The sequence below is a fragment of the Siphateles boraxobius genome, unplaced genomic scaffold, assembly GCF_051911475.1.
Source record: "Siphateles boraxobius isolate OS27281-9 unplaced genomic scaffold, OSU_SipBor_1 66, whole genome shotgun sequence".
NCBI lineage: Eukaryota > Metazoa > Chordata > Actinopteri > Cypriniformes > Leuciscidae > Siphateles > Siphateles boraxobius.
In genome coordinates, this window is record NW_027509193.1 from 8,415,106 (window position 1) to 8,437,713 (window position 22,608).

At 36.8% G+C, this 22,608-nt stretch overlaps 3 protein-coding genes and 1 long non-coding RNA gene across 7 annotated transcripts in view; 2 read left to right on the forward strand and 2 right to left on the reverse strand.

Moving 5' to 3' along the window:
• The window catches only part of mrtfaa (myocardin related transcription factor Aa), a 49,449-nt gene extending 44,727 nt beyond the window's left edge, over positions 1–4,722 (reverse strand). For 3 of the 4 annotated variants that reach the window (XM_077211979.1, XM_077211975.1, XM_077211974.1), the window contains exon 1: positions 4,622–4,699. The gene's annotated coding sequence lies outside the window, so the exon portion shown is untranslated. Of the gene's footprint in view, positions 1–4,621 lie in introns of all 4 variants that reach the window. The other variant, XM_077211977.1, reaches the window with a different exon arrangement.
• The window catches only part of LOC143721541 (uncharacterized), a 323,157-nt gene that overhangs the window by 157,549 nt on the left and 143,000 nt on the right, over positions 1–22,608 (forward strand). The window lies entirely within an intron of this gene.
• Positions 5,411–14,510, reverse strand: slc25a17 (solute carrier family 25 member 17). The gene is made up of 9 exons (XM_077211981.1): positions 14,287–14,510; positions 13,927–13,987; positions 13,756–13,822; positions 13,349–13,500; positions 12,397–12,513; positions 12,166–12,314; positions 9,810–9,905; positions 7,595–7,680; positions 5,411–7,335 (listed from the first exon to the last, which is right to left on the reverse strand). Exons 1-9 carry the CDS (start codon positions 14,359–14,361, stop codon positions 7,185–7,187), a joined length of 954 nt encoding a protein of 317 aa, XP_077068096.1. The 5' UTR covers positions 14,362–14,510; the 3' UTR covers positions 5,411–7,184.
• LOC143721516 (GTPase IMAP family member 9) lies at positions 14,588–18,351 on the forward strand. The gene is made up of 4 exons (XM_077211982.1): positions 14,588–15,442; positions 15,772–15,895; positions 16,112–16,189; positions 16,535–18,351. Exons 2-4 carry the CDS (start codon positions 15,793–15,795, stop codon positions 17,365–17,367), a joined length of 1,014 nt encoding a protein of 337 aa, XP_077068097.1. The 5' UTR covers positions 14,588–15,442; positions 15,772–15,792; the 3' UTR covers positions 17,368–18,351.

Consider the following 22,608-nt stretch of genomic DNA (forward strand, 5'->3'; position numbering starts at 1 on the left):
TGTGTATGGTGTTTCTAGCTGACTTCTACTCCTAGGCTATATAAACTAGGGCTGGGTTCGATTTCGATCAACAAGCTTGTGATTCCATTTAATTCAATATTGATACATTTGGATGTATATCAGGAACAGTACATGTCAACTTTTTATTTTGTATATACATTTTAATTGTTCTTAACATGAAATGTTTGAGTACACTAATTCATACATTTAACTTAAAATTCCATGTAATCTCAATATGAATACTTTTATTAATTTAAACTTAGCTAGCTTTAACAAGCTAGTTTGCTAACATACTATTTTGTTAACATGTTAGCAATAGTATGTTATACAGTAGCACTTGCTGTATGAGTGCAGCGATATAAAAATTGTATTTGCTCTCAAATCAAGCTGCATGCACCACTTGTCACCATGATGGTAACTATCCTAAAACCAACATTAACAGAAATTCTTCTAAATTAGCATAACAAAACATTAATCACTACTAAATCACCCACTTAACATTAATCTTGCACAAAAAACATTATATTACACTTTATTTTAGCATTTACTCTCCCTTTTGAGTGCCATCGGCAAATTATTTTACAAAATAATTTCATAAAACTCAAAACAATGAAATAGTTCAGTTTACTTAAAATATATCCGTTCTGTTAACTTGAAAGAAAAAGAAAGTGCTAAATACTCATGAAAGTTAATTTGACTGAACTAATTCGTTTAATTTAACTTTGTCCTACTCAACGCAATTAATTATTTTGAACGTTAGGGTTTACAGGGAACCCTGTCAATTGGTACATGAATGACTATTAAAGGTTAAAATTGATTTGTGTAAAAACATTTAAATTACAAAAAAATATTTTTAAGTTTTATTATAATAATAACTTTTTAAATTACACAATTATGGTTCTAATCTAATTAGTTTTTTGAAATATAAACATTTAAAGGGTGGCTGTCATAAAAGCTTGTTTTCATGATGGATTTATTCAACACATGAAATTTTGTAGAACAGATAAAGAAAAAAAATATAATGAATATGTAATATAGTGCACTCTAGAGATAATTTATGGTCACTGAATGGCTTTCCTGAGGCTTTCCTTTACAAGCTGTTTTATTGACATCTCGCCACAGCTGAAATACTAATTGAGCGATAACATGAGACATGATACGGATTATGGTAAGTTGTACAGTATCTTTCAACATACCTTCTGATGTTCATTCATGTTTATTTCATGCTACTGTGTATAACTAGTAGTAAAGCGAAAGAGATGATCAATTCACATGCCGTTTGAACTATATTAATCTACTACGCAACATTAAAGAGCGCTGAGTTTCTGAGAAGTGAAGAGAATATCAGGGTTTTGGGAATGACATGCAGAACAGCAGCAAAAAAAGAACAGCAGCAAAATAAATACGAGAAGCTGTGAGGTGGAAAATACCCAGAGGCGTTTACGTGTAGGTGCCTGTGAATCAGTGATCGGATTTATTCCCTGTTTAAAAAAAAAGAGTCTAGAGTAATTTCATGCCAGGTGTGACGCACCACCAACTACAAGAAAGAAAATAGGAAAGGAAAGAGCAAAAGAATAGCTAATTAAAAACATGGTAACACTTTAGTTTAGAGTCCAATTCTCATTATAAACTAACTATTAACTGAATTTTGCCACAAACTCCTAATTACTGGCTATTAATAGTAGTAAGGTTGTTGTTAAGTTTTAGGTATTGGGTTGGATTAAGTGATGTAGAATATGGTCATGCAGAATAAGGCATTAATATGCTTTATAAGTACTAATAAACAGCCACTACCCTAGTGATTAATGAGCAACTAGTTAATAGTGAGAATTGGGCATTTGCCAGTAGTAGTTTCAATTTTTTACTCACCATGTCAACATTTACACTGACCCCACCCCAAAAGAATGATCATGTTAAGTATTTTCATATTTGTTCATTTTTCTTATTTGAATATATTTTATTTTAATACATATTTAAGAAATACTTATTTTAGAAATATTCATATTTTTCTTCATGATTTTTCTTTAAACTACAAAACAAAAAGCTGTGAAAGTCATTTTTGTAGCTTCCACAAAACCCTCATCTGCGTTAGCAAGCTAGATAACATTGCGGTTGCAAATTCTGCTGATTTGTCACAAAGATAATGTGAAATACATAACAGAAAGCAAAATGTTTGCAAGTTGGCAAATAATAAAAATGCTTGTTTTGTATAAGTTCAGGGAATTCAAGATTTTCCGCATCAACAGTGTTATTTTACTATTATTTATATAATATTATAGTAATAATAATAATAATAATATGTTCATGTTAACTTTGATATTAGTTTCAGTTTTAGCCATTTTTATTAGGTTTTGTTTTCAATTTTTATTTCAGTTTTAGTAATTTTGGTACTTCTTCAACTTAAACTTATTTCAGCTTGTTACCACTGCAACATTTCTAGTCTTTCAAGCTTACGTTTAACCTTATAACTATATTTTATTTCAGCTTTATTTCAATTACAGAAAATAATTTTTAATAGTTTTAGTAAACAATAACACTGGTATCAACAGGCCCAAATCTCTTTAAGCCGTTCACACCAAGGATGATAACTATAATGATAAAGATATAGTTCTAAAAATCAATCTAAATTTTAAAGAATAGCAGAGTCCACAACACAACTACAATGAACGGACCAAAACATTTTGTTGGAATCACTTTCAGAATAATTTTTTTCCAGCTGATGAACGATAAAAACATCGACAGCCAATCAGAATCCATCCCGCTTTTGAAGAGATAACCACACACACACACACAATATATATACTGCAGGCCTGTATTTTTACTTTTTATAACACATAAGGTTTTGTTGCCTGTTCCGAGTTCAATAAAACCTCCAACAGCATGCCACAGAAAATCATTTTGACTCCATGCAAAATCATTTTGACTCCTCTCTGTCCGCACAATGGGTTCTTTAACACAGACCCAGACACTAGAATTAAGACGGTAGCCCATAACCAGGAGTCTATCCACATAGAACAGCAGTACCACAACTAAAAGGACTAAAATTAAAATTAGACAATCTTACAGCCCATATAACACATATATTTTAGCAGAAGTATTAATACAAGTGCTTTATCAAAAGTACAAGCTGCACATTTCTGCTGCTGATAAAGTTGAACTTCAACATTCCTTGAAACCTGAGCTGTAAGACAAAGGGACAAAAGTAAGAGTGACTAAAAAGAGGCAGGCACAAGAAACATAATATAGAAAGTGAGGACTGTTGTTTTAAAAAAAAAAATCATTTTAAGCTGGTTTGACTCCAAGTCACTATATAGTGTGAAATGAAGCAGAAGTTCATTTTGTCCCACTTTATTTAGTCACTGTGAATCATCAGCTGACCTAGTTTATACACACACAGACACAGTGTGTGAAGCAGAAGGCATGCCTGTTGATCATAAACTGTGTGGTATTATTGTGTATATGTTGATTATTGTATATTCATCATGTTTCCAACCTGCAGTTAAAATGCTGATGTGACAAAGACAGATCAATAAGTCTTTTGCATCATGCAATACATCCCAAGACACTTACAGCAGAACCTTGAACCCATTTATTTTAATGTACATTTATAATTTTAGAAATATATTCATATTTATCATGAACCTATTTATTGTAATACATTTTTTATTTTAAAAATACATATATCTTAAATCTATTTATTTTAATATATATATTTATCTTATTTAAAAACATCAAACATTTTTTTTCATCAAATGTCGAATTTTAAGAAATACTCACATTCTTTTTCATAAACCTATTTACCTTAAAGTTTTATTATTAAATAAACAAAAAAAAACATAACTTTCAAGCCAATTAAAAATCATTTAAACAAAATAATTTTCAAACAAAAAAATGAATGCAAAACAGGACATTAAACTATTGTTTATAAAGAAATAATGCAGTCACACAGAGATCAAACACATTTTTATGACCATCAGCATTTAACTAGACTTTAAACTAACTAAAGTGTCTACATTATTTTTTCTTTCATACACCTTGGAAATTGGATACCACATTCATAAACACTGTGATATTGCACATGGTATGCTAATACCATAAATGTCTAAAACTATTTGGTATTGTTTGTACTATTTACCATGGTATCTTGTCCAAAAACCAACATATGGCATAACCATATTATTTTTGGAACAAAGGCAAAATAACACGGTTTAAAAAACATGTTCTAAGAGCTGTCATAATATGCAAACTCACCTAACGACAGATGTATTCAATAAAAGAATCAAGACACCATGTCATGATGCACGTTACATAACAGTCCCACCTTCACAGCATCAGGACCACAAGCACCCTCCTATGCCCACTGTGGTCAAGGTGACCGGTCTTAATCTTCAGTCATACGCAGGACAACCCACAAAAAGATGCTGTCTCACCCAGCAAACATATGGCACAGTATCCTGACAAGCAAACTCAGACCATGTGCTTGCTGTTCCCAACTACACAATGCAACTTCCAGCAAGCTCATGATGCAATATTAAACACCCTTGAAAGTACTGGAACAAAAGACTGCGCCTGCACAGCGGTAGCGCGTCAAACCAAGGCATAAGTTTAACAGTTGTCTTACTTTACAATGGTTGATACATCTCATCATCTATTGGTATTCCACTGGTATGGACTTCACTAATCGTTTCCGATATCCAGCAAACTTCAACCGGAACCCCGCCCATTTTTATAAGACTGGCATCGCAAATAACCAATAGGCTCATTTAAATTACTTCCGCGACATGGACAATCAAGAGCCATATCTGCAACAAACAAGGTCGACTGTGTTGAACGATGACCTACTAAACCAATCACATCGCTGCTCACTGTTCTCGGTGGAATCAGTGGCCAATCGGAATGCTCACCGGTTTAGGGTGGGAGCTCAGCGTTGAGATTTTACCAAATAGTAAAATGAAAGTTAGCTTGTACGCTATTTACAAAATAAAATTATGTTGTGTGTTAAATACTAAATACTTAAAAGTGTACAAATATCTCCAATAACAAAAATATTAGGGATTTTTTTTTGTCCCACAATGGAGTATTCGCCTTTGTCTGTTAGTTTCCAAACAAACAAGTCAACAATGATGATAATTGATTACAATTTATAATTAAAATATTTTTATTATTTAAAATATATTTGAATGAGTCACTAAAATCATGGGGACTTGGAAAACTTCTTATGGACTCTAGTCTGGGAATTTTTAGTTGAAGAACAGCGCAAAAAGAGCGATCTTACTGCCTCCTGGAGGCCAATTTACGCAATTATCTGTTTGTCTGACCCTTTTTTTACGGTCTATGGTCTGACCCCGTCAATATTGAGGTTTCCCTTTAAAGCAAAACAGTACATAAGACTCCATTTTGTACCACATTATCATTTATCAATTATTTTATTGTATAAAAAAATATTACACACATTTTATGTGACATAAAATCTAAGTAGTCATCAATGAATACAATATCCTAAAGTATTTACAGTTTGAATCATCTGACTGGGTTTCCGATTATTAATATATTAATCAATGTTAAAAATCATTCTGACATTCAAGGTAAAAAAATGTTTGCATTCATAAACATCTGTAACTGTATGCTGACGATTCCACTTACATTTCAGTAGTGTGGACATCAACACTGAGAAAGACTTTTGAAATACATGCATTTTAATCTCAGTATGGATTCCCATGAGTCTGTCTATAAAGCATGCACATAAGCCTTGGTGTCTTGCAGTTTCTGTGTACAAGTGCAACATTCAGACTTCAGATGTGGTGATTCTGACTCGCCAACTTATTCCAGTCACTTATCAAGAAAGATAAAAAATACGATTTTTTAAAGTTCAGGCTGGATACTTTTAAGGTTAAAGGTCTGTTTCAGCCTCAGTGGCTTGGAGTTGTCAAGTAACATCAAATACCACTTAAACATAACCAGAAAAACCAGCCTGGGCTGCGTTTCACACAAGCATCGTAAGCCTAAGTTTATCATAGAGACCATTGGTGGCAATTGTTCTACGATCAATTTAGGCTTACGACTCTTTCGGGAAACGCAGCCCTGGTTGTTTCTATATATATCAATGCAGGAGGGCTGATCTGAGATCAGGGTCCATAGTTGACAGCAATGATTTCTCTCACAAAACAGATCCGTCACAAGCATTACATTCATTTCAACACTTTGTATCTGGACTGGTATTCGTAAACAAGGTTAGTTCAAAATACTATAGAAAATAGTGATCAAGGCATTAAGGCAATTTTGCAATAATGAGTAATTGTATTAATTACTTAAGTGGGGTGTAATTGTGCATATATCCTATGTTAATTTGTATTACTACACTATCAGTTAAAAGTTTGGACACACTCCTTATTACTATTTGCAAAATTCTCAATAAAAGACATAAAAATACAAAATAACACTGAAGAATGAATGAATTACGTAAAACCCCAAAAAAATTCACAAATCAAAAATGACCTTTATTTTAGCTTCTTTAAAGTATCCACACTTCATTTCTGGTTAAGGTTTATACTTAAAAATCTGGTCATAAACTAATCAGTTTTATTTTAGTATTTATATTTTTTTAAGGCAACATTTCTATTTTCATTTAAGCTATTCAAGTTTAATTTTATCCAATATCTATATTTAATTTTAATTCAGCTTTATTTCAATTAAAGAAAATGACAACTACATTGTTCGCTCTTATGCAAATTGCTTGTGATGTTCCTCATTTCAAAGTTTTTTCGGATAAAAGCGTCTGCTAAATGAAAAATTTCGAGATCACAGCTCTGCACACTCTGGACATTCTTGCAAACAATGAGGTGCATCATGGGATACTGTACTGACGGAGTTTCCATTTATGCTCATCACTAGTTGGTTGAATTTCCTTTCACTATTCAGTCCAACTCAACCATTAAAAATAAGTTTTGTAGAGCTATTCATATGTAGGCAAAATGCACATTCGCCTACACAGTTTATTATATCAAGCATGAAACTTGTAAGCATAAGCCTGTTAAAAGTTTTTAAATATCATGAGAAACAAACTGAGTCAAGTGTGTCAAAACTTTTGACTGGTACTGTATATTTCGTCCATTTATAAAACGCACATCTTTTGACCACTGCTCAACACACGAGTACTCATGTCAGCGCATGAAGTTCCTATGACATCAGTGGGACGTCACTGTGCGTTCGACCCCCATGACCCTGAAGGTGGTGTTGGTAATCTTCTCGTACAGCAAGAACATCAGTGCGGCAGTGAGGACCGTCTGAAGCAGCTTCGCCTCCAGGCCTTTAAACAATCCCAGCATGCCCCACTTCCTGCAGTAAATCAATCAACAAACATGTCAGTTTGACAGGAGGAGTTCAGATGTCATAAGATAATAACTTGTTTGTGGGAGCTCAGCTACTAAAAATGAACTGCAGAGTGGAATATGTGTGTGTGTGTGTGTGTGTGTGTGTGTGTGTGTGTGTGTGTGTGTGTGTGTGTGTGTGTGTGTGTGTGTGTGTGTGTGTGTGTGTGTGTGTGTGTGTGTGTGTGTGTGTGTGTGTTTGAGAGTTTGAGTGTGGGTTATTGCACCTGACTCTATTGATGAGCAGATACATGACAGATCTCAGGCTATTCAGGAGTTTGGACTGGTCTGCAGGCCTGCCATGCTGCCCGAACTGAACACAGAGGAACAGGACAGTTTAAATAGACCATATTATCAGTACACAAACAAAATAAAAACTTTAGAAGAGGTGTGGATTCCTAATGGCTAACAGTGGTTCTGAACTGCTGGGCCGCAGGTCTGTTCTGATAGGGACAGCAGAGAAAAAATAATGCTAAATGAATACAAGCAAATGAAACTAACCATATAACCGAAATATATTATTAAAATCAAAAGTTGTATTTGTTAACATTAGTAAATGCACTGTGAACTAACATGAACAAACAATAAACAGCTTCATTTTTATTAACTAACATTGACAAAGATTGACAAATACAGTAACAAATGTATTCCTCATGGTTAGTTTATGTTGCCTAATACATTAACTAATGTTAAAAATAAAACCTTATAGTAAAGTGCTAAAGAAATTTCTTAAGAACAGCAATTTTTAGTAACAATATAAAATCAATTGAATACATAATTGCTGATTAAAAGTATTCAATTGGCTTTGTCATATGGACTACATCCCTGTGGCCCTAAATAGGACAAGAATTTTAGATGATGAATATCTTTAAAAAAATAACATGTCTTTTGAAAAATTAAGAAATAATTTAAAAATGTCTTTCTTAGTGACCCCAAACCTTTGAATGTATATGAGACCTGCTTGGGTAGGTAAGACTAAAAAAACTGGAAGAGAGGACAACTCTCTGAGAAAATATAAGAAATGAACATATGAACTCTCTTGTGAAGATAGCATTACCATTTGAGACGCAAGTCTCACCTCGGAATACATCTCTTTCCCTCTTCACCCTCTCCCTCTCTCTCATGCTGAGATCACCAATATTCACCCAAAAATCTATATTGTTTAATGTGAATTTTTCAGTATTTTCAGAAATTTTAAACAGTATTATACATGTTTGGTATCATTTGAAATGTCTCAGTGCGACTGGTACAAATGTCTCCTCCCAAAAGAAATAAACCAAAAGGTAATAAAGTTCTTAAGGGTTTAGAGATAACTTGCACACAGAGGAAGGGTGTGTCTTCCAGGCAAATGGCATTCTGCTCCCAAAAGGTGTAAACTCTGAATGCAAATTCCCATTGTTAGCAAATGTTTCCATGTTAAAGAAGTTTCTGTCGATATAAAGAAATGCAACAAGAAGCTCAGGGCGATTCTGTAACTCAAATTAGCCCGTGATGCGGAGTGTATGCAGGCATTACACATCATGTATTTTAGGTTTGCATCTTCTCTCTTTATTCCAGAGCATTTGATGTTTTGTATTTATTATCTTTGAACTGATTATGAAATTGGCATGATACATTTACCTGACATAATAAATTGTTACATTTGATTTTATTCCGACTGACTCTGAAATTGTTTTCCCAAGTAGATTAAACGGATTTGTATGTTACCGCAAGTTTTGTCTCAGATTAGTGACAATTTATATTTGGCACTAATTCAAGTGTACATGTTTTGCAAAGACAAGAAGTGAATTTCCGTTTAGGGCAGCAAAAGTGCTACTTGACCAACCTAAATCTGGGTGTGTCTTACCTCTGTTTTAATTTTACCCCTGGCCCACGTTAAACAAGGCGTGAGGATCTCTGAGCGAAATAGCTTCCTAATATGAACGGGTAAAATATAAGTAAAGAGTTAAATAGAACAATCAAATGTATTGCTAAACTATTATAAAATTGACTAATACCAAATTGGCAATTTAATTTAGTCAGATAAAAGCTTAAATGGAATTAAATTACTTAAAGACAGTAACGCGCAGAGGGAGAAACTAAGGGAGATAGAGCTTTCTCATTTGCCGCCCCCCGTCTATGGAATCAATTGCCTTTGGATATCCGCCTTGCTCCTTCCATTTACACTTTTAAATCAAAAATGAAAACGTATCTCTATTCCCTGGCATTTTGATACTTAATCTCCTTGTTTCAATGTTTGTTTTTATGTTTCTGTGTTTTTATTTATTTATTTATTTATTTTCATTACTATGTTCAGCACTTTGTATAGCTCTGCTATGTTTAAATGTGCTTTATAAATAAAATTTACTTACAGAGACCTTTACCCATTCTATCAGATGCCTCCATTGGGCCAATCTAGACAGGTTTACAGGTAAATATAATCCAGATGTATTCTGGTCTTACCCGTAGAACAGACTGAACTGTCTGTAGTGGGTAGGTTATGGTGGTTGCTATGGCTTTAGCAATGGCTCCAATAAGAAACACCTCCACCGAGGACAGCTATTAACAATCAGACAGAATCATAATGAAGCATATCAAAGGTATAGTTCACCCTAAAATGAAAATCAATCATTCCAAACACAATTTAACACATTGCAACACATTGCAAACCCATTTAAAGTCACCCTGTCAACAAAGAGGAAACAGCACATTTAAAGGGATAGTTCACCCAAAAATGAAAATTCTGTCAGTAATTACTCTCCCTCATGTTGGTCCAACCCCGTAAGACCTTCGTTCATCTTCGGAACATAAAATTAAGATATTTTTGAGCGCCACGACGCATGCGCGAGAACTGAGCAGATTACGCTCACGATCATTTGATAGGAAAGTGTGAAAGGTAAGCCATTAATTTTTCAGCATTGGTAAGGCACTTTTACGTTTTTTTTTTTTTGGTTTCTCACGATTCTGACATCAAGGAAATGCATACTTTAGAACCATTTTAAAGAATACAACGAAACCCATCTGTGTCATCTTCTCAGTTCTCGCGCATGCGTCGTGGCGCTCTCGTTAACTCACGTCAGAGGCCCACACAGAAGAAAATGAATAGTTGAATAAAGACGTTATTTTGGGGGGATGGGTGCGCACAAAAAGTATTCTCGTCGCTTGATAAATTTAAGGCTGAGCCACTGTCGTCACTTGGACTATTTTAAGGTCATTACTAACTTTTCTGGACCGGCAGATGAAATTACATAGCAGCCAATAAAGGAGTGAGCCAGCTCTCAGATTTCATCAAAAATATCTCAATTTGTGTTACGAAGATGAACGAAAGTCTCACGGGGTTGGAACAACATGAAGGTGAGTAAATACTGACAGAATTTTCATTTTTGGGTGAACTAACCCTTTAAATTTAAACCAAAAAGCCTGATCTGAATTTAAACTGTAATGGAACTTCAATGGAAACTGAATGTTCTGTGAGATCATGCGTGTTTGCATAATCGTATTGCTATATCATTATGGTATCAATACACTATCTGTGGAGTGGTTTACTCATCCTGGACAGATGCTCGCTCATGAGTAGGGTTGGGTACCGAAACGCGGTGCCGATAGTGAACCGTTCCGACGTAAACGGTAGTAACCAGACCGAATAAGAACGAAAAATTCGGTGCCTGATTTCGGTGCCTGACTCTCTGTGTCATGAGGCACATACACGCAAGGTCTCTCGCTCTCTCTCTCCTTCTCCGCCGTGCGTGCACTATACGGTTTGGAGCACAGTCTGTTCTGTCTTGCATGCGCGCTCTTGCGTTCCAAGGTTTGGCTGCATTTCACGTGTAAAATTACGCGACAGAACGCCCTCTCTGTGCCGATTGTCTGAAGCTCATAGAATCAAGCCAATCCATTGGCTGATAGCGCCGGCGCCGCCTCGACGCTCTTACGTCGTCATATTATATTAGCGCGCACATCATCTGCTCCTCAGCTTTCTTTGCCGAAAAATGAAGCTTGTCGACAGCGCGAGGATCTTGGCAGCGAACGCAGCGTCTCGTTCCCTATTCAGAGAACAAAGGTTACACCAGTTACCAGAGGCATTCTCTTTCATAGGTTCACTCAACGCTGCGTAGCTAAGACGCAGTGGGAACGAAATACCAAACTCGCCAAGCTAAGCGCTGCCGTAACTAGTACAACAACCAGATAACTTACATGACTGGTTGAAGCTGACAAAACATGGGAACCTCTAGCCATGTCGAGATTAGATTACCCTGGTAGTAATCTCTATTAATCTCCAGTATTATTACATTGTTTGATACAATATTGTTTAATTTTATATTATGTAAATGTGAATTTTTATTTTATATTGGTTTATTTATTATTACCATATGTTACTTGTATTAATATTGTTTAAAGATTTAAGTTAATATTGTGTCCAGTTTAGCCCTGTAAATAAAAGGGTATTATTTTTGACAAAGTGTGTGTGGTTTCGTTTTCTTAAATACCGTTTCAAGAACCGCTTAAGCACCGGAACCGTTTAAAAAATACAGAGTAGGTACTGGTATCGGATAAAACCCAACCGATACCCAACCCTACTCATGAGTGCTGATCTGAATGGGCAGATCCACTCTAACATTTCTAATCATCATCTGCACACTCTACAATATCAGAAATACTGCGGTTACTGTTTCCCAGGTAACAGAGATCTATTGAACAGACTCATCTGCTTATCATGTACTGTCATAACCGGGTCTGCTGAGAAAAACCTCTAAATGAAGATACATAGAACATTATAAAAGAATTCCCTAGAAGACTGTTTTTGTATCAGTAGTCTAACCTCTCTGTTCACGCCTCTCAGGAGATGCCTTTTCAGACCCTCGTAGATCATGAACTGCACAGCTGGATTGAGCACCAGCAGTAGGGAGGGAAACGTCCCGTTCCATAATGCTCCCACTCCTTCCTGCTGCATGATCTGTACAAACGCATCTGAAGAGAGACAGGTCCACTAATGATATCACACATTTTAAGTAAAGGGAATGAAATTAGAATTATGTCTGATATATTTTACCCATAATTCCTCTGTAGTATGTGGGCTGTATGTCCTCATTTCTGAATTTCGCACCCTGCAGTTTCAGTCTGGTATTGACTACCCAGAGTGGAGTGGTCACAAGAACATTCACTACACCTAAAGGCAGACAGTTAGCTTTATTTTAGTCCTAGCACAAGCTACAGTACATCATATAGCAGAAGATGAGGAAACATGAAAAATAATCTCTCTCTCTCTATCTATATATATATATTAATACCATTGCCAACAGATGTGTATATGTTCTGCCAAAAATAATTTAAATATATACACTACTGGCCTAAAGTTTGGAATAATAAGATTGCGTTTATGTTTTAGAAAGAAGTCTCTTATGCTCACCAAGGCAGCATTTATTTGATCAAAAATACAATAAAAAAAATAATATTGTGAAATTTAAAAGAACTGTTTTCTGTTTTAATATATTTTAACATGTCATTTATTCCTGTGATGGTAAAGCTGAATTCTCAGCATCATTACGCCAGTTTATCCTTCAGAAATCATTCTAATAATTCACGGGGATTTGGTGTTCAAGAAACATTTCTGATTATTCTCAATGTTGAAAACAGTTGTGCTGCTTAATATTTTTGTGGAAACCATGATAAACTACCATTAAAAAGTTTGGGGAAAGTAAGATAGGGGAAAAAAATTAATTAATAATTTTATTTATTAAGGATGCATTAAACTGATTAAAAGTAACATGTTATAAACAGTTTCTATTTAAAATAAATGCTGTTCTTTGTATTAAATATTAAATAAAATATATAAAAACAAAAGTCAATCAAACATTTATTCATTTTAAATATTTCATATCAAATATCATGGGGCAGTTGTGGCATAATGGTTAGAGAGTCAGACTTCTTGTAATATAAAGGGAAATTGATCTTTCCTGCAAATTTATGAGAAGCACATACAGTACATTATCAAATAAGCAAACCTGCAGCAATGCCAATGACGAGGTCTCGCCCTGGCGTTGACCTCTGACCTTGCAGCCAGGTGGCCTTCAGACTATGGAAACAATAGAAGTAGACGAAGTTTGAGCAACAGAGGCTGCAGATTACAGGAAACCAGCCTCTATATGGAGCTAACCTGGAGAGAGAGAGAGAGAGAGAGAGAGAGAGAGAGAGAGAGAGAGAGAGAGAGAGAGAGAGAGAGAGAGAGAGAGAGAGAGAGAGAGAGAGAGAGAGAGAGAGAGAGAGAGAGAGAGAGAGAGAGAGAGAGAGAGAGAGAGAGAGAGAATTTAAAAAAAAAGACTGGTTATTGGTTATGCTTGCAACCTGAAATAAAATGAAAAAGACCTTCAGGCTTAGATGATGCCACAAATGACGATGACACATAACTTACAGACCCTCTTCCTTGATGATCTCTGATAGAATGGCTGGAGTAGATTTGGCTTTCCGCTTGTCATCAACTGCACAGAAACAGAAAGAAATGTGATCACATATTTTAAAACATAGAAAACAGAGCATAAAGGGGCAAAAAGGATATCAAAAATCAATGCGTTTCACTGTTTACCTTGCAGCCGAAGTCGAGCTGTGTCGAGAGGAAAGAAAACAGTCATTGCTGTAACACTGCCCTGCAAACAAATTACTTATATTAAAAAGATGATATATATGTGCAAATTTACCATATTAGATTTTTTTTTGTGTCACTTTCAATATGCCGACTTTTAAGGTTCAAAGCAATCATGAAGACTTATTGATTTATTTATTTTTGCTTTAATTGTTTTTAATGTTGTCATGCAGCAGGTGGAGGTCAGAAATGCAGATCTTAAATGTGTGATAACTGCACATCTGTCGTCATTCAAAAAGCCGTAAACGAGATCATATAAAAACCCTACAGATGTGACGTGTTCATGTAAAGCTGAGTTTTTACCATAGCACCGGCGACTGCATGCACGAGACTCTCGTATGAAAAAACATCCAGGAGTTTCAGATCTTTAGATCCCATCCTCGCAAACTGGAAGATGCAACTGCAAAGTGACTTTCTTTTTATCTAATACAAACAAATGATATGATTTCTGAGTTCAGAATTGGGAATAATACACAGCTCCAGGTTAGATTTCCCTGTCAACATCAAGCTGATCAACTTCCGGGTCCATTTGAGCAAATGAAAAGGCTTGTAGAAATTTACTCAACGAAGATTGGACAAAAGTTGTCTTGACCTCGTGTTGTGTAACCAATCAGAATCGTAAACCCCTCCCACAGGTTTGAATAAAGCGGAACTGTAAGCGATTTTTTTTATTATTATGCTGAATAGACACTTTCTTGGGGAAATATGACAAATAACTGTCTCAGATATGATTAAATGGGCTTCTTTTTCAAATCTTTCTAAAACAGTCATGCAAATACTCATATTGACCTTCTATATTGCAATATGCGTTATGAAGTTCATTTTAAAGCATGCTCACAATATATTTCTAAAGGATCACGTGACATTGAAGACTGGATATGACTGATTAAAATTCAGCTTTGTATCACAGATTTATCAAATAAATGCTGGCTTGATGAGCACAAGAGACTTCTTTTAAAAAGCAGAAGAATAGATAGATATAGATAGATATTTTGAAATGCAACCATACAGCTCAGACTACAGTGAAGTATTTTTGTGACGTGTTGCAGGTCTGAGCTCAGATGTTGTCAGTTTAATCTACTCTGTTACTCAGTCAGGTTGAAATCTAGCTTCCAATCTCAAGGCTGGAGGAGCATTTTTCATTGAAACAAAAAAGTGCTTGCCAAACACTCTCTATATTCCTGACTAACATGTTAAACGAGTCCACATACCTCAATTGAAGATACGCTTGTTGAGTGAAGTGATTGCATCCTTTAACAAGACCAGCCCTCTAAGTAAAGTCGATACCTGTGTGGAATATTTTACATATCTTCCACAACAAACTGGAAGATATGTATATGCTCACAACAAGCATATGAAACCTACAAAGTTCCTCGTCTCATGCAAGTGTGGAGGTGCTGATCGGTGCATGTGTTATAGTACATAAACAGGTTTAACATTATCAACTTTACCAACTTTGGTAAGTCGCTGTCTCGTTTCTTTGATGTTATACTTTGGTTGGTCCAGAATAAACAGAGTAAAACTAAACTTTTCATAAAAAATAACTGATCAGAGACTTTTTTTTCTTGTTTTAAGCATAAATCTAAGGAAAGTTAGAGAGGTTTATGCTTAAAACAAGAAAAAGACATGCTAAGATAAGAAAAAATAAACCCTTTTTCTCTTAATATCTTAAAATATCTTATCATTAAAATTCAATAATATTTTTACTTAAAAACAGGACAAAAAAAACTGAATAAGTTAATGGTATTCTGCAGCATGATACTTGAAATTCTCTTCTTTTTACATCAGAAAATTACTCTTCAGGATAAGATGGACAGTGAGAAGGCAGATGAAGAAATAGACGAGTCTGAGGAAGATGAGATTGACTTTGAGGAAGATGAGAATGATTCAGCATTGGACTCTTCAACGGGCTGTGAGTCACAGGGTTAAACATTTACAACATCTTGTGACATCCCAAAAAGCCAAACTATTAAGCTATAGTAACAATTCCAATAGTCCAACAGTCAATGACTATCAACTTTAAGATCAGGGAGATCAATGTCTATCATTTAAAAAAAAAAGTGAAGATTACATCGAAAATGGTCTGTCAACACATAATGTGTTCTGTATGTGTGAATTTTATTCACAGATGCAACATCTGAAAAACTGTATGAAAATGTGCAGAACATAGAGGAAACCAGTTTAACTGCATCAACAAACTTACAAGGCAAGACATTTTATGACACCCATATTTTCACATTTTAAACATTTGTTTATAATCAGTTAGAAAACATAATGTAGTGTCAACCTGATGCACTATACTAAAGTTTTTTTGATTAAAGATTATGATGGCACATGAATTAAAAATAAATAAATAAATAAATAAATAATGGCATGCATGGATAAACCATTTTTAATAAATGCAGCATTTTTTCCCCATAAATAATTAGAAATGTCAATTTTCATTTCATGGTGACTTTAAAATTATCTTGGAGAGACTATGAGGGTTAAGCAGTTAAATTAAACTCTTACATTGTATGATTGAAACCTTGGTATTTCATGATTTTGGCAGAGGAATTGCGCATCATGTTACTGGGGGCGAGAGGGTCTGGAAAAAGCTCAACTGGAAACACCATCCTCGGGTTCAGTGCTTTTAAATCAGACATGCAACTGAGCAGAGTCACCCAGTTCTGTGAAAGAGCATCAGGAAACATCAACGACCGGCCCGTGGCCATAATCGACACGCCGGGACTGAACAGAATAGGCCACATAGAGAAGGGAGTGACCCGAGAGATCCTGAAGTCCATCTCTCTATATACTCCAGGACCACATGTGTTTCTGCTGATTATGCCTGTTGGGAACTTAAGTAATGATGACAAAAGCATGCATAAGCTGATTCAGAGCATGTTTGGGGAGACCATCTGGAAGTACACCATCATTGTGTTCACTCACGGAGATCGTCTGGAGGGGAAGACGGCGAATGATGTTATCGCATACTCGGACAAGGAGCTACGCAGTTTCATCCATAAGTGCAGCGGTGGGTTTCTGTTTTTCAATAACAAGGACATGACAAACTATGAGCCTGTGACAGAACTCCTAAAAAAAGTCGAGACCCTTGTGGCCATCAATGGAAAAAGCTGCTACACAACTTCTTTCTACCCGCCCTCTGAGAGAAAGATCCAGAAGAAAATGGAGAAAGTTTTAGAGATGAGAAAAGACCAGATTGCACAGAAAGAGAGAGAGCTGATGATACACTGCAAAACTGAGCAGGAGTTGGAGAGAAAAAAGCAGGAACTCTGGAGAATGGAAGAAAATTATGCAAGAGAAATGGCTGAGAATCCAGCTAAACAAAAAATGTCAATCAAACTAGCCAAATGGCACCCAGACCGAAAGTCTTCCATTTAGAAACTTTTTAGAAATATTTGTCCAGCTTGCACAGTAAGGTAGAAATGGACAGGGCAAATGTATTTTCTAATGTATTCTAATGTAATACTTCTAATGTATTTTTAGTTTGACTGAGCAAAATTATGTTTTTTTTTCTTATGAAGCTTGCCCATATTCAAGTGTTGATAAAAAAAAAAGAATGCATGAAGCTAGAATAAAATATTCATATACAGATATACAGATATTCATAAAACAAAATATTCTGGGGGCCATGAAATCTTTGTGAAAATGCTATCAAAAACGCTGCCGGTGATTTGTTACTTATTAAAAAAAACAAAAAAAAAACGCTGGCAGTGAAAGAGTTAATGCCCTTAAAGGCGCACTATGCAACTTTATTTTGTTCACAATTAACAACATTTAAATAATAAAATAAGTAGCTTAATACATTTAACAGGTATAATTAAGCATTAAAACAACTGAAGGGCATATATATTTACTAAACAAATTAAACCAATGAATATGATTTATAATCTTTTGAGTTCTCTACCTAATATATTTAAAAATTACAAATGCGATGAAAATACAGGTGTCAGTATCGGAGAGTAGGCTACCAAAAATGAAAGTATCGGTATCTGCCTAGTTCTAAAAAGTGGTATTGGTGCATCCCTAGCGAGAACTGAGGGATTGGAAATGTTGTAAAAGAAACTCTAAGATGGTGTTTTTATTATTCAACATCTGAGTAAGGTATTTTATCGAACAAATATATTGCCATGTGTAGCTGTCTAACAGAGTTCATTGTAAAGCATTATCTATTTTGAAGCGTCATTTATTTATGGTTGTTGTAGCTGTGCTGCAATTTATTTTCAAGGAAGTACTGAATGGGTAAAGCTACAGTATCGTCTTAAGCTAATAGCTTGAGATCCTTTCCATGTAAACTGGTTATATATCTTAATTAAGTTACGATGCAACTAAGTAATGATGAATAATAAAGATACCTCAAACATATCTTCCCCTTGCAATCTAAGAGTATCACTGCATCACAAATCTTCATCACTCCATAAGACATAATACTTGATATTCAATGTGACAAATTCAAATATCACTATTATTCAATAAAGAAAAATTAGATGTAACCTCAAGAGTGTTCCAGTGGAATAGATCTGTATGAAATGTCAAAATAAAAAAGCAAAGCCTTTTTAGTCTTCAAATTCCGGTCAGGTATGATTATCTCAACTGATCTGTTGTAGCTTTTCACTGATTGAAGTGAGGAAAAAATATTTCATGATTATAAACACAACAAGGGTAAATGAGCATCGTTTTATCTGCTGCCTGTACTGTTAAATGTGACACATAGAACAGTGTAAAAATGAATTCTATTCAGGATAAAAATGAAATAACAAACCAATACCTAATTATTTTTCTGGCCAGTTTCTGGCATAGCTGTAAAGCAACTGTGATTGTGTTTTTCCTTCCTCTTGAGTTTCACTTAGATGTGTCAGAGATTCTTTCTTTCTGTTGAACATCTTGCAGTTGCTTACATACTAAAGTACTCGGTTAACACTGGGTTGACTACATGCTCATGTTATTCCGTCATCCTGGGGATCGTCCTGTCTCAGTGCTGCCCTCCACTGCTTAAAAGACTATACTGAAGTACAACAATAAATTACCTACTGCTAGTACGCCTTTAAAAGTGTCAGTTTTTAAGTGTCCGTTTTTTTAATGGCACGTCAGTTTGCTATTTGTGTATTCATCCAAAGTAACCTATAGTAGATTAATGTCTTGTAAATAATAATTTTCAAGTGTTGTTGTTGCATTTAATTAGCCACATTTTGTTTATACCAAAATATTTTGTTTATGTATGCTATGGTTACATCATTAAAAATGTCAAAAAAGGTTTAGTGGGGTTCTAGTCTCATTTTAAAGAATTCTTCATTCCAAAAATGTTCTAGCCAAGGTTCTCATATCAGTGTTGGGAAAAGTTAAAGTAGTGTAAGTTAAAAGTAATGCATTACAATATTTCATTACTCCCTTGAAAAATATCTAATTGCATTATTTAGTTACTTGTTATGGAATGTGATACGTTACTTTTCTCATCTGGGCTGGCCTGGACTTGTTGTTTATGTTTTGTTTGTTTTTTTGTTAGTTTTTTTGGCAAATGTAAAGCCCCTTTCACACCAAAAGTGAAAAAGCCTCAGGCTGAAGGAAATGCAAATTCATGCAGTAAAGAGCGCTACTCAAAGCTTTCAGCTGTGCTGCCATTCTGGATTACAGAATAATATATTGGGTAGGATGCAGGAGAAGAAAGTTCAACGCTGTTACTTAAAGGGATAGTTTACCCAAAAATGAAAATTAGCCCCTGATTTACTCACCCTGAAGCCGTATAGGTGTATATGACATTCTTCTTTCAAAGAAAGAAAGGCTGGCTTTAGGCAATGCTGTCTTACATGCGCTTCATGAGGCACACAAGCACACTAGCACACACACGCAAGGTCTCTCGCTCTCTACCTCTCTGCCGTGCTCGCGCTGTTTGAACATACATATTCACGTAGACTTTCGAAAACCGGGACATATTCATCTTAGCCTTTCGAAAACCGGGACATATTCCCATAGCCTTTTGAAAACCGGGACATTCAGTGTCCCGGGAGAGTGTATAAATTTCCCGGGACAGGTTGTTAAAAAGAAGGACAATCCCGGAAAAACCGGGACGGGTGGCAACACTAGGCCGTACGCAAGTCGACTTACGCTAAAAGTGTAACACTTGACAATGACGATGTATGACGCAGGAGTAGTAAGCTTTGGCGCCTCTCGTTGTATAAACAAACTGGCCTGGTCAACTGCTTCGTCATTATTTTGTGCATCAAGTTCAAGGTTTACTCTTTTGGCGACTAGATGAGGCGAGAGAAAAAAAAATCTTGATCCGTTTGGACTTGGCCAACCCACTGCCATTTGGCCCTCCACCAGTTGGGTGATCTTCGCCGCGGTGCCTGGCAGTGGCGCTGGATAGCCCTCGGTGAACGGCTCGACACTCCTCCACCGCCAGACACAGGCAGACGGCAGGAGTCCCCCGTTCCCTGCTCCTCCCTATCATGGCAGATGGCACCAGGCTCCGGCCCACAACGGCAGCCGCCCCTCCAAGTCCCAGGCGGCCGTCAGCGAGCTCAACCGTCCCCCTTGCAACTCACTCCGTCGCACCGCCTCGAGCGTCCATGGCGACAGACTCTGCTTGGCCACAGCCTAGTGCTCGATGGCACAGCGGATTCCGCACAGTGGAGAGGACCCTTTGACAGCGCGTTCCTCCTCCTTCCCGGCACCACTGTAACGGCACCAGTGTAACTCAGTTAGATGTTGTGTGAAGAAGGAGGCGGGAACCGGCGAACATTCAAAGATTTTCATGGTGTAAAATAAATCAGCAACAAAACAAAAGTAAACACATTGGCACGAAAGTCCGCCCCTCACGGACGACTGCTATCACATATAATAAAACAAAACATCGAATAAAATAGCCCATGTCTGGCCTCTCTCGCTCTTCACAGTCGTCGCTCCTCCTGCTTCCGCTCCTCCGTAAGAGCTACAAGACCGGTGCGTCGCGCAGGTGTCACTCATCATCATTCACGCCACCGGCCTCGCGTCATTCTCTCACGGCCCTCGGCCTCGTCCTGCTCGCCACATTATGTTTTCAACATTGCGTGACTATGTGTATTTAAGACAGTGGGCCCTATTTTAACGATCTGAAACGCAAGTGTCAAAGCGCAAAGCGCAACTTTGTGGGCGGATCTCGGCGCTGTTGCTATTTTCCCGGCAGGATAAATGCCTCTTGCGCCCGGTGCAAATCTAAAAGGGGTTGGTCTGAAGTAGCTTCATTATTCATAGGTGTGGTTTGGGCGTAACGGGAAACACACCGATAAGAGCTTTATATCACATTCCCTTTAAGAGCATGATGAACAAGGTGCGCTTGTTCCATGGCGCAATACTATTATAACGGCGCATTTACCAGGCGCGCTTCAGAATCGGTTCTCAGCCGAGGAGATCAATGTTCTCGTCAGGGCCGTAAAAGAAAGAGAAGTGACATTGGGGTTGGGACAAACCCACCCAAATTAGCTTCGGTTAAAGATGCATATAATAATTTGGGTAAATGTGTAAGCTTTATGCCTATTTTCCCAATCGTCATGGACACAACAATGATTTCCCTCGTGTTTTAATATTTTTCCTTATAATAATGTATCATTTGCAAAAATGTAAATGCATCTGTGTAGATGAGAGAATCATCTACAGTGTATGCGCGTTGTTCACACTCTGTATTATGGCCAACCATGCGCGCTTAAAATAACATTTGAATGTACGCGCAACGCGCCATTGACTTTAGACTAGGTTTTTTCTGGTCAGGGGCGCAATTGTTTTATAGAACAGCAAAATAGCATGAGGGAAAGTTTGCGGCGGAACACGCCTCCTCTTTGCGCTGAACCACCCCGGGGAGCGCAAGTGTATTTCTTAGTTAACCGACGTGTGTCTGTGGACGGAAAAGTCCGCTTTGCGCGGGTGCAAAATAGGAATGATACATGCGTCAGTGTACTAAGTCATTTGCGCCGGGTGCAAGATAGGGCCCTTTAAATGATCCGCCACCTGCAGCATCCTCACATCCCCACCTAGTCGGGTCTCCTTCATTATGTGACGTGATGTAATGACGCAAAGAAGGACGGCGGCAAGCTCGTATTTCTCACGGAAACCATACCAGTACCACTCAAATTAGAACACAATATTACAAGCTTACCGTTGTGAATCGGGCTGTTGCTGCAAGCCCCCAGATATTAACTAAAAAAGGCAGGCCCCGCAACCACCAAAGCCTGCGGGTCCAGCTCGCCCTCCCCATCCTCCAGTGAGAGCTCTCTGGCCTCTTCCACAACGCCAGGGCCCACACCCTCCTCCAGCGGCTCTAGGTGAACCAAAACACACTGATACCAGATCTCAGTGATATGTGTCAGGTCCCCGCTATGATAACAGTAACTTTCTCAAATGTTTACAGAACAAGCGGGAACCCAGTGCCTGTATCTTTCTCTATTGCTGTTCTATTACATGATAGAAAGTCTAAGGCCTTCAAAAGCCATACAGCAAACCCATCTAATCTGGTGCCTATTACACGACATACTAAGATTGCTGTGGGGACAAAAGGCAAGACTGTTAAGTTAGCACTCTTAAACATCCGCTCACTTAAAAATGAATCACTTCTAGTCAACGACTTTATAACCACAAACAACCTGGATTAAT

Bases quoted from the DNA above. Each gene is read 5' to 3' on its own strand.
- LOC143721516 (XM_077211982.1), top strand. From the start codon at position 15,793: ATGGACAGTGAGAAGGCAGATGAAGAAATAGACGAGTCTGAGGAAGAT. The intron at 15,896-16,111 runs GTGAGTCACAGG...TTTTATTCACAG, and splicing joins ATTGGACTCTTCAACGGGCT to ATGCAACATCTGAAAAACTG. The intron at 16,190-16,534 runs GCAAGACATTTT...TGATTTTGGCAG, and splicing joins TGCATCAACAAACTTACAAG to AGGAATTGCGCATCATGTTA.
- slc25a17 (XM_077211981.1), bottom strand. From the start codon at position 14,361: ATGGGATCTAAAGATCTGAAACTCCTGGATGTTTTTTCATACGAGAGT. The intron at 12,514-13,348 runs GTTTGCTTATTT...GTCTGCCTTTAG, and splicing joins CGTCATTGGCATTGCTGCAG to GTGTAGTGAATGTTCTTGTG. The intron at 12,315-12,396 runs GTAAAATATATC...GTCTCTCTTCAG, and splicing joins ATACTACAGAGGAATTATGG to ATGCGTTTGTACAGATCATG.